The 12,283-nt window shown below is 45.6% G+C and overlaps 1 protein-coding gene across 1 annotated transcript in view; it reads left to right on the top strand.

Annotated features, from left to right (window-relative positions):
* TNIK (TRAF2 and NCK interacting kinase) overlaps positions 1-12,283 on the top strand; it is a 138,280-nt gene that overhangs the window by 84,633 nt on the left and 41,364 nt on the right. Inside the window, exons 10-12 of the mRNA XM_010009414.1 lie at positions 3,345-3,520; positions 5,131-5,197; positions 6,034-6,238. Coding sequence (XP_010007716.1) covers positions 3,345-3,520; positions 5,131-5,197; positions 6,034-6,238 — 448 coding nt within the window. The remainder of the gene's footprint in view (positions 1-3,344; positions 3,521-5,130; positions 5,198-6,033; positions 6,239-12,283) is intronic.

Raw genomic sequence — 12,283 nt, 5'->3', positions numbered from 1 at the left:
CAGTGGTTTGGCCAGGAAACATATACCAGATGTTAGAGAGACAGCACTGCCCCTTGCTCCCAGATAGGCTGAGCTCACAGAGGGAAGTTTTGCCTTATTCTTTAAAATGATGCTTATTATCTTGTTGAAACAATACAAAAAGAAGAGCAATGGGTAGGTATGTAATACTCTTGGTGCCAGCAGCAGGTATGTTCCTGCTGGGAGAGGGGCAAGAGGGGCTTCGAGTCCTCTGCATCAGATGGATGGTATTGGGGTTTTAGGACCACCCTCTAAAAACTGACCCAGGCTTTGGCAGGAAGCATCTTAATTTTGTCAGCCTGATCATCAGCTGCTGCAGTTCCAAACCAGGAGCAGAGGGACCTTTCCCATCTGGCTCTACAGAGGGTGTCATAGATGCTCAGACTCCTTGTACAGCCTTCTGAGGTTACCATTATTCAGCAGAGAAAATAGTTTATACATTGTTTTCTGCCATATCACCAGTCTCCTACTTAATTATCCTCGCTGCTACAGCACAAAATAGATTGTAAGACTTCAGTTTATTTTTCATACAAAAGTGATGTTTATGCAGCAAAGTCTTCCTCAGCTTCCAGGCAGAGGGGAGTTGAAGATAGTGGGTTTTGAGCAGAACATTTCCCCACCTTCTTAAGGTAAAAACAGAGCTGAGGTGAAAGTTGTATTTTAGACCCTCCTCTGAGATACGAGGATGTGCTTTGTGCATGTCAGGGTGTTTCTTGGCACTGCCTTCCTGTTGCATGGCTGGTGGCTGTCTCAGGTTTGCACATCTCGTGGTGGTGAACATTGGTGGTGTCTGCCCAAGGTCAGCTGGTCTGTCCAGTGCTGTGCTCTGCACTTGCCAGGGTTGAGCTTTGACAGCAGGATCGCCTGGGATGTTTCAGTGCAATGGAACTCCAGCTTCAATCCTTCCAGGGGAGTGTAGTGTTCACCTGGTCCCTGCTACCCCTCCATGAGCAAGCAAGGATCCCTGGTCTCCAGCATAGCTCAAACCTATATGCATCTTCTAAGCTTTCATTGCAATGGGAAGCTCCAAAGGATCCAGACAAAGCTCCACTGACTCCACCTTTTCCTTAAGAGCAATTTTTGTCAGCATTTTCAGTGGGACACTCATTTCTCAGCTGGAGGTTCTGGGAATGGCCAGGATGTGTCCTGGCATTGTGCAAGCCCAACCCAAGAAGACTGGAGATGTTTAAGTAGGCTTTCATAGTGGCTCTCTGGCAGTCGGTGGGCACAAGCACAGATCACAAAAGAAGAGCAAAATGAAGAAAGGTTCAACTTGAACCTTGAATTTGTCCTTGCTTTTGTGCACGGCAACACATAAAAGTATACCAAGCCGTGTACTATAATGAAATTAAAGTCTTCAGTATAATTTTTTTTCCCAATTAAAGCCAGCCAGCAATGAAGCTTTATTTTCTTCTTCCTGTTCTTAGCATGTAAAAATGAACTTGAGCTTCAGTGATGTCGTTCCCATAAACTCTCCCTAGCCCTGCCTTATAAGAGATGACAAACCCTCTTTGTTAATGAGGTGATACTTGCACTGTGATAGCGCTTCAGATCCAAGCATCCGCAAAGACTTTGCAAACATTGATTTAAGCTTTACAAACCCCAAGAGCTGGAGGGGTGCGTGTTTCATGAAGATGGGCTGACCTATGCCGGGGGAGGAGATGAGATGTGTTATGGTGTCCTCTTGGATCACAGCCAGGGAGGAAGCCCTTGTTTTCTCCTCCAGTGGGGGCCAAGCTGTGCTACTGGACAGGCTCACTTTTTTGGAGATGAAGATTGCAGGAAAACCAGAGGCCTGAGCTGGTGCCTGTCTGTAGCTGCTCAACCAGCTGAAGAATACGAAGATGTCTTAGGGCACTGGGACCTCCATCCTGAAGAGATGGGCAAATCTGCCACTGGATGATAATATTTTAGTTACTTCACCTTAACAGTGTTTGCGGGTGCTCTGGGCCACACATTCAGGACTGGAGTACCTCCTGTTTCACACCAATAGGGGAGAATCATATTTTAGAAGCAGGTATTTTTTTAAGCGTCACATGGATTGTCGCTTCTGGATTCACCAAGACACAGGGTTTCTTGAGGCAAGGGGCAGAAAGATTTGCTCATTAATAAAGCTGGAGGGGGGATGTAATTGGGTCCAGTAGTGTATTTTACTTTTGTATCTCAATTTGTATGGATTAGCACTTAACAGATAAATCACTTTTAGTCTGACAGCTTAAAAGTAAAATCTCTGAAAGCTTATTGTTTTAATTCTAATGCAGTTCTGTATTATCTGCTGGCTTCTGACGTTAATTTGCACTCATTTACACTATTTGCTAAAGCAACATAAGGTATAGTGGACTCTCAACATCTTTCTTCCTTGTAAATCCCTTTTCTCTTGGGTTTATAATGTGATGAGATTAGTTCCAGGAAAACTTTTGATATGCAAGACTTGAGACTAAGAGAAACCTGTTTATTAAAGATGTAGCTGAAGTTGTTTTAGCTGAGATTAAATATAACTGTGGGAGGGCAGACTGTGAGGTGGGGCTGGGATCTTATCACCCACAGCTACATTCCCACCTCTGCCCAAGTCCTGCTGCTCAAAGAGCATATCCATTTGCCTGGATCGTGATAAGGGAGACTGGGTCATAGTGCCCTCCAGAACTTGGTGGGTTAATAAAGCTGCTGAGTCTCCCTGAGAGAGCAGGGAAGAGCTGCAGGCAGTGAGCATTGCTGCAGGTTGTCTGAGCTTTAACAAGCCATGTAATGTTAGGTGGTTAAATCTACTAATAAAAAAAAAGAAAAATCAACCTAGCTTGTCCCACTCAGCTTCAGAAATGTACATCTCTTGAAACACCACCCTGGGCCTTAAAATATGAGAAACAATCCATTAAGGAATTGCATTTATATCTTTATGTGTCGTGTCTTGTTTCTACCTGCAGTTTCACACATCAGAGGGAAGGGAGGAGGAATGCTCCCTTGCATTTTCTTGGTCACCCTTGATGACATCTGGCTTTGGTAATTCACTGGTCATACTGATGGTTCCTAACTTTCTCCAGACTCAGCAGAATGGTGGGTTCTCCTGACTGCACCAAGAAGGCAAAGACAGGAACATACATGGGAAGAGTAGGAGAGGATGAAGCGAAAGAGGGCGCATGTGATGGTGCAGCTTTGAGACAGTGCTAAGCATCAAGAGAGGTCATGGGAATCCTTTTGGAAGGCTGTATCTGAGCAAGAACTGTGTAGCAGCCATTCTTCTCAAATACCTGCAGGTTTCTCACTTTCTAATACAAGAATCAATATATGTACTTATTTTTTCTGTACCTTCCTTTTCTGTACTTGGCCAGGTCTAAAAAGTTTCAGTCCTTCATTGAGAGCTGCCTAGTGAAGAACCACAGCCAGAGACCAACCACAGAGCAGCTGATGAAGCACCCCTTCATCCGAGACCAGCCCAATGAAAGGCAGGTCCGCATCCAGCTCAAGGACCACATTGACAGGACTAAGAAGAAGCGAGGCGAGAAAGGTTAGTGGAGAAGGGAGAAAGGGTTAGTGGAGAAGCAGCACTCTGGGCAATCCTTGACCCCTGCCATGTGCTTGGAGATCCCTATCATAGACCAGAGCATATCCATGCAGGTGAAGCAGCTGGGTAGAAGAAGGCAGGCAAAGAGATCTGGGTTGCTTGTGGTCTCAGTACCAGTTTCCCTTACGCAGATGGCTAAGTTTGTTTGCAAACTGGTTGAGTTTAATAGGAGTGGTCCTTCTGTGTGACCACGCTTATGATGGTTTTGAGGTCAGATGATTTTGTTTGATTTGATTCCTCTCAGTCATTAAAAATATCCGTAACAAAACCAGTCAGTGTTCATACAAAGCCTACAGGTGACTCATTAGAACTAATCAGTGTTTTTAAATATTTTTTTTCCTCTAGTGAAAAATGATGTCTTTTTTGTCCAGGTGGTAATTTGCACATGGAAAATTTAAGCTTTGATTCATTAAAATGTGTATATAAAATTTATATCTGCATATATACATACTGGCATGTGGGAGGGAGAAACTGCTTTCATGCCAAGTCTGTTGATCTGTGTGACATTCATGCTGCACCAGCAATGAGCAGAGTTGTGCAAATGAACATCTAGATAAGACCCTTGCCCCAGAGCAATTCCATTGATTAGGAATAACCTATTAAAGCAAATGTTTCCAGTGGACTCTCCAGGCCCTATGAAAGTCTTCTGAAAGGAAGATCAGATAGCTGAAGAAACGTGTTAAAAGTGTTCAGCTGCTTCTGAACTGAGTTTTAATTTGAAAGCTCATATGCAGAATCCAGCAAATTAATAATGTCGCTATTTCTCTTCTTGTTGGTAGTGGCATTAATTTTTCATGCATACCTTCCAGCCCCTTGTAATAGATTTCACTATAATCAAAACAATAAAATGGGATCCCAGTGAAGTATTAAATGTGTTTAGTCTGGCAAATGGAGGTCAGACCCTAGAGATGGAGAGTAATTGGGTAAATGCAAGCCTTTCTTTTACTATAATTCTCTTCATCTGGTAAAGATGGTATCCCAATAGAAATCACAGTATGTAGCACAACATTGCAGTCGCACTTTTACATAGAAGTCTTCATGGCCTGGAAAATACATGGATTTGCATAGGAAGAGCATATATTTAAGGAGAGAGGAGTTGGTGCCTTCAGAGCCATAGTTAAATTGCACTTTCCAGTGCCCGTGGCTTGGATAGCTTGTGGTGCTCCTCCATTTGAAGAACCCTGCTGAAGAATGGGGTCACGCACTCTCATATGGAGATAAATTCTTATTTTATGGACACCCCTGTCTTTACACTGAGTGCCTGTGGTTGTTGGGGCTGTTGCCCACTCTGCTGGTGCTGCCTGCGGCACTCTGGCCAAGATTGCAGCCCTCTTCCCAGCCAGCATAGGCATTCGAGGTGCCAGCACCCAGGGAAACTGCCTGTGCTTCCCTGGCCTTGCAGCCCTCTGTAAAAGCAGAAGATGCAGAGAAATAATCCTGCCTGTCATGTGAGAAGAAGTTGTCTGTTCTGCCTTCAGAGCTCTGGGGTTTTCAACCACTGGAAAAAACAAGTAAGTCCAGCAAAGGGCACTGATGAGCAATTCTATTCCTAGATGAGACAGAGTACGAATACAGTGGAAGTGAGGAGGAGGAGGAAGAAAATGACTCTGGAGAGCCCAGGTAAGAATCAGTATTTCATTTCTGCCCTTACGTGTGTCTAACTCTATAAAGTCAGACTGGATTACAGGCTGACGTGAACTAGAAATGGAAAAAGGACAGTTTGAACACTAAGTCCTGTTTCCTGGCAGAACAGAGTATATTCCCCCTGCTGGATGGTGTGTGGGTATAAACTAATGCTCCAGGTAACCCTATCCAAAAGCTGGGGAAAAAGACCCAGGTACCCCATCATGTGTGGGATCTGCAGGAGAATGTGGTGCTGCCATGGGAATGTGGGTATTTAGATGTGGAAAAAATGTGAGTTGAAATTAAAAAAGACTCTTTAAAAAACGAGTTCCTAACTTCCAAGTGTAACTCCCTATTTCAACTTAACTTTTCACCATGAAACCTCTCTAGAGCTGCTGCAAGCACGGTAGGGCTGGAACTTTCTGGGTGACAATTTTCAGAGCTATTGTAACTAGTATCAAGTTATTCCATTATTGCACTGAGATAATGTAATATTTTAATAGCTGACAATGATTCATGCTAAATGTGCTTTGTGAACGGCTAAATATAGTGTGTGCCACTGCAGCAGAAGCAGCTTTGGTTAGAAATTTAATGTAAAGGAAGCCTTTAGCAAATAAATTATTGGTGAGCCATGAATACAGCAGTGTCTGCTGCTCTGCCCCAACATGTGTGGTCCCCCCATCCCTCCATCCACTGCTGCCCAACCTCTGTCATGTTCAGATGCTGTTGGGATGAAGGGGAGCGGGGCCACATTGGAAAATCATGCAGAGCTCCCCCTGGCAAGAGGTTTAAGGATGCAGGAAAGGGTTCTTTGATGCTTCCTTCCTATGTAGCTCCATCCTAAACCTGCCTGGGGAGTCAACACTGAGACGGGATTTCTTGAGGCTGCAGCTGGCAAACAAGGAGAGGTCAGAGGCGCTGCGCCGGCAGCAGCTGGAGCAGCAGCAGCGGGAGAATGAGGAGCATAAGCGGCAGTTGCTGGCCGAGCGGCAGAAGCGGATCGAGGAGCAGAAGGAGCAGAGGCGAAGGCTGGAGGAGGTAACTGGCAAGAACCAAGCAATGGTCTGGCAAAGGATGTTTTCAGGTGGAACAGCATGGTTTCTGGCAGCAGGTCCCAACTGGCTGTTCTCAGCCTGGTTTAAGACGACCATATCTTAACCTTTCTAGTCCATAACCCCAAATGTTTTGTTAGACTGGTAAAACCCCCCTGCTCATCTTTTTTGCATACCCACCTCCAGCCACTCCTCACCATAGGAAGTGTTGCCAACTCTTGCAAAGGTAATAGAGATGGTTTGTTATAAATAAACTCTTGAAATACCAAACTTCAATGGATCCCTGGAACTACTGAGCAGAGTTAGCTCATTATTCGGGTGACAGCTGTATTCAGTTGAAGTGGACAAAACTCTTACTGGTCCAGGCATCTGTCAAGTTCATTATTATTATTTGTTGCTCTGGACTGTTACAGTTGAGAAGAAGCTGAAAAGCTCCCTTTCACCACATCCACGTGCCACTTGTCTCCCCTTTAATCCCTAATTTCAACTTTAGTGCTTCCAGTCCCTGCCAATTACAATTTCTCTTGCAGGGGAGGGGCAGATGCCTGCCCGACTTGCGCAATGATCCATATGTGCCCCGAAGGATAAGATTTCATTACCCTTGTCTTAACATACCAGCTACAAATGTGATCGGTCAGAAAATTATCCACCCCATTTAAAATCTAGCTGCAGGATTCGATCGGGTGACTTTGAGTGTCCCTGAGCAGCTCAGCGTGGCTGCGTACTCTGTAGAAAGCACTTGCTTTTGGTTTAGCTCCTGGTTCTTGCATTGTGGAAGTCCACCAAAAGAAAATAAAAAAAAAAGGGAGCTTTTCCTCTGCTTTGGGGATTTTGATGGGATTTCACATAAAGACACCCATTGCCTCGCACTGAACTCACCCCAGGTGTCTGATTGAAGGGTTCATATGTTAATGGTAATTAAATTAGCTTTCCAAAGAGGTCAGCAGTGTGTCTGAAAAAAGGACTTGCAGCAAATGGACTATTAGAGCAGCCACTCCCTTTATTTGCAGGAGTCAGAGTATCTGTTATGTTTAACCTGACTCTCTGCACTGGGTAATGCCCCCAGGCCAGGAGCACACACAGGAAGGAATTTCAGGCAGCTGATGGTGATGATGGTGGTAATGGTGTGGCCCCTCTATGAGCCCCTTCAGGGTGAAAAACGGAACAGGAAAATCCCAGGCAAAACATTTTTTCAGTTTGGTAAACATGTAGTTCTGTCATATCAGAGCGCACAGCGTCGTATGTTCAATACATTGTAGTCAGGCTTTGTTTGCGTCCTGCACCCTTCCCAAAGCTGGTGAGCTGCTTTGAGAGAGGACAGGATCTGCACAGAGACATACCCAAAATCCTCTGCCCCAGTGGATATTTATCTAAGGACTGTGGTAAGGAAGCCTGGCTCTGCCTTTGTCCCAGTCTGCTTGCTGCAAGCGGTACAGTATCAGAACAACAGCAGAATAAAAGCAGACACCAGATTAGCTGCAATCCTGTAACGAATACAATGCTTGCTGCTGAATTAATACGTTCCCTTCACATGAAGAAAATTGTTCTCTCTCTTTGCTGCTTCTCAGGCAGGTTTTGAATGGAGGGTTAATCTCCTTGCTAAGCTGGTGAGCTGTGCCCTGAGCTACAGAGGCACTGCTTTGCAGGGCCGGGTTATGCGCAGCTCCCCTGGGCTCTGCCCCTTTTCCCTCTTCTTTACTCCATGTCATTAAAAGCTAATGCCACTATAGCCAGGATTTAAAATCAATGCCTCTGTTTCTAGTGGCTCTAACAGGCCCCATGGCTCTTTATCCATTGCCTTCTTCCCAGCTGCCTTACAGTTTTCAGTCCTAAATTAAAAAGGAGATACCTCTGCAGTAAAGCTGGCAAAGAGGTATTTTCATACTCCTGCCATGTTGGAGAAGTGGGGAAAGACAGTGGGACTGTAACTGAGGGACATCCTCTGCCTGCCCCAGCATGGGCCAACAGTGTGATCATCCCCGTGGGCTCAGCCAGGCTTAGGGCAGAGGGGGCAGCCATGTGCTGGTGGCTGCGATGGCCCCAGCATCTTCTCAGATGCCCATCTTCTTGCGTCCATCTAGCTGGGTGTAGCTTCACCTGCGTCTCCAGCTATGGAGTAAAATGAGCTCTCCTCTCTATTAGACACCGTTTACATGGCGAGCAAGAAACTGCCAAGTTGCTATGGTAAGGATTAAAACAGGAGACCTCGAAGAGGTACAGACCTTCTATTGCAAACGTGGTGGGTTGTGGCAGAGGTTAGGATGGATGTTCCCCAGCGCAGCCAGCTGTGGCTTTGCCAGCTGCAGGGTGTCATGTATCTGCCGTGGGCTGCTGTAGGAAAACCAGAAAACTAGCAGAGGCGGAGATTAGCAAACAGAGTTTCATCGCTGCTGCAGGGAGTGGGCTGGAGGAGCTGCACAAGCAGCTTTGAGCATCAAGACACTGAGTCCCAGTGTCTGCCCTGGGGAGAGATGCTGCCTCTGCCTGGGGACACAGGAAGGGGGTTGTACCTCCAGGCTGCCCCACTGTTTCTAACACAAACTTAGGAAGACAGCAAGCTCAAAAATGCCTGGAGTTACTTTGTACTGGAGGTACACAGTAAAAGAGCTGGAGAAAGGCCTGTTAGTGGAGCAGTTGGTCCGTTCCTCTGTCAGTGCAGACCTTCAGTAGATGTTTTTCTGTTGTTTTCCAATCTTGTCTAAATACTGCCAAGGATCGAGCTCCTGCCATGTCTGTTCCTTGCCTAGTAGAGCTCAAAATGAATGAATCCTGTTTTTTCTGTCATCGTGATATTTCTGAAACTCACCAAGTACCTCTCATTTTAGGGCCTTTCTAGGCAAACCCAGTGTCTGGTAACGTTGCTTCAGCAATAACATAAAACATATATATAAAACAGTCAAGTGAGGAAGTCTTCTGGTGGTCTGTTGCTGCACTTCATGCTGTCCGCAAGACTACTGCCGTCCTTAGCGTGCCTCCTGACATCAGTCAGACTCTTGCAGCTGACCAGTGTCCTTCTTTAAGGCTGAATCTTCTTCCAGGCAGTCAGAGAGATGTAGATTTGCAGCTGTCTTTAATTGCAGTGGAAGTGAAGATCCCCACGCTAGCTTTGAAACCGGGACCTTCGTGGACTAGAGTTGCAGGGTTTCTTTGCCCTCGTGCAGAAAGTTGGTCTCATGAATTCAAAATGTGTGCCAGAACTAACTGCCAAAGCCCCCCAAATTAGAGAATTAAATATCACTAAATCAAATAGCACTAAGGAAAATAATTTTATAATGCAGAAGGATGAATAGGCTTGAATATTTTAAAGTTTCCCTGTATGTACATATATTAGACATATATATAGCCCCCTAATAAGCCCTCCATTTGTTGCTGGCACAGAAAATAAGCCTTGCTGCACCTGTTTAACCACCAGAACTCCAGCTGAGCTATAGGAATAACACATCTCCTTGTCAGAAGCATTAGGGATCCTGCGATACAAATCTCTCTGCAGACCCCTTGTCAGCACTGGGCAGATGTAGTCGGGGAAGGCTTTATATAACCTCACTTTTCTGCCATGTTGTGGATTTTTTTCCTTTCTAGGTATAAAATGAAGGTCAGATCTTTACAGGGAAGTTACAAGGTAAATCTAAACATCTTGCTGTTAGCATGTGAGGTTTTATTCAGTGCAGTTATAGAGTCAGATGTTCAGGGGACAAAAAATTGCTGCAGCTCCTTTATATGTTAACTAGCAGCAGACTGTCTACTGGAAGCTCTTATAAAGCAATAAAAAAAATAAAATCCAGCAAATAATTACAGATAAACTTAGGTTAGCTGAAATGGTGGTTATTATTTTCTTCTGCATATGCAATTATCATATAGCTTGTAGGAACATTTCCATTAAGATGACAGCCTCCTCAGTAATATGGTGCATGGGAGCACTGTAGTGGTCCTGCACCCATTTCCAAGGACTGCATTACAGCAGCTCCTGTAGTACAGGTGAGTGCTAAGCTTACATCTCTCTAGTTTTCCTTTGGTTAGAAAGCATGTAGAACTCATAGTTTCTGAAGCATGAGGCTTTTCCTGCATGGAGCATACCTTCATGATGATCCCAGCTAAAATTAGCTCCTGTGATCGTTCATAGCGTATCAGATCCCCATTTGCCATGGTGGGAAGTTCTGACCCAGTTTTTCTACCAGTGGGAATCACATCTCTATGCTTCAGTGCTTGGTGTGTCAGGAAAGATGATGTTCCAGCCACAGTCGCTCTTTCCTTTCCCTGGTGGCTCAGATAAATGAGCCTGTCACAGCAATGCAGCTACCTAGAATATTTGTTTTCATTTGTCACTTGGAATTCCCCTTCCACTTCTTTACTGGCTCATGCTCATGGTTGGGAGCAGCAGCCAAGTTTTCCATGAGCCTCTTCTTGTAAGAGTCAGTGCCTCTCCAAGTTCACCGGGTTCAGGGGATGGCTGCAGCTCTCTGATCGCTCGTAGTCTTGAATGTGTCTGATCTAGCAAAGTGAGCTTGTTCCTTTGAAGTCCTTGTTTCATGCCAGGCCTCCAAGGGCCTTCTCACTAGAGGTTTTGCCTTCATGTGTCTTCTTTCCCTCATCAATATTTAAAACCTGTCATTTCTAGTGCAGTGCAAATAAGATCCCATTCTGGCTTAGAAGCAGCTACATATGGCTTTACCTGCAGAGTTATATAAATGCAGTCCTAATTAATTGGCACTCTTGCCTTGCATGAATAATAAATCTGGGTAGTGTAAATACACACAGTAGTTTCAGGCTTGGAGAAACGTGGGATGTGTGCACTCACAGTGGGAGAGGGAGAGCAAAAAAACAGGCAAATAAAGAGAGATCTTTGAATCTTCTCCCCCCCCCCCCCCCCCCCCTTTTTTTTTTACTTTTTGTTTCTGTATGCAGCTTCACATGCAGTTTCCAGCTGCATCTCGCTGAGCTCAATCCCTGCTTTAAACAGGGTCCCCATCATCCCGGCACTGCTCAGCAGTGGCATGAGCAGAGGTAGAGGGGAGATGGGGGCGCTGCTGGAGGCTTTGCCTACTGCAGTGCCAGCTCCTCTTCAGATGTTTGCCAGCTGCTGAAGTGGGTCCATATGGGGGAGGCAGCTGTACCGCTGCTGATTCAGCCCCCACTCTGCTGAGATGGCAGTGCAGTGCTCAGCTGAAGGTGCTCATAGTGCAGCCATGACAAATGACTTGCTTATAATGTGACCTGACAAAAACGCAGTTGAGCTGCGGGGAAGTGCTGTACTCCTGGCCTCAGTAAATGTATATATTGCATCCCGCTCACGGCCTCAACCCGAAGAGCCCAGCTGTGACAGGGCACAGAGATCCTTCAAATATCCAGAAGAGCATCAGGCCTGTCTTTGAAATAAACCTGTGCCTGGGAGGCTCATATCCCAGCGCCTGGGATTAAATAGGCTTTTAGGTGTGGAGGAGAGGAGGCTGGTGGTTAGATGCTGCCATGCAGGAGAGAGGCCACAAGTAGGGCAAGCTCACCAGGGCCACTGGGCACATGTTATGCTGGAAGGATGGTGTTACACTGTTCCCTCTCTGGAAAAAAATGCTTTTGTCTCCTTTGTGCAGGGGTTTGGCATTGTTCACCTGCAGGACTGGAAATAAAGACCAATCAGGTGATTTTTATTTAAGAAATAGCTGTGACATTCAGGGCCTTGCCTCCTGCCAGCCAAGCCCAGCCTACATAGGCATTATGTGCTTTATTCAGCAGCAAGCTGTTTTAACTAAAAAACCCCCAATACTAAAACCCACCCCAAAACCAGTGTAATACACGCTGTGACTGAAAGCTCAGGAAAACATGTATTCAACCTGTTAGTCAAAAGCCCTGTGCTCCTGAGTGCATGGAGCAGTGACTGTCACTGGCAGCACTCATCCAAGGAGGTCAGGGAGTGCTGGCAAAGCCAAGAAATCCCACGTTACTTCTGTCAAGTTACCATGTCCTGGTGTCATCTCCTCTACAATTTGTAGTATAGAGTTCAAAAACGTACAAACAGCCCTACATTCACGTTGTGCTC

Source organism: Nestor notabilis, unplaced genomic scaffold, assembly GCF_000696875.1.
Source record: "Nestor notabilis isolate BGI_N333 unplaced genomic scaffold, ASM69687v1 scaffold6192, whole genome shotgun sequence".
In the NCBI taxonomy this organism is placed as follows: domain Eukaryota; kingdom Metazoa; phylum Chordata; class Aves; order Psittaciformes; family Psittacidae; genus Nestor; species Nestor notabilis.
Note: the sequence above shows the minus strand (reverse complement) of the source record. Positions and strands in the feature narration are given on the sequence as shown.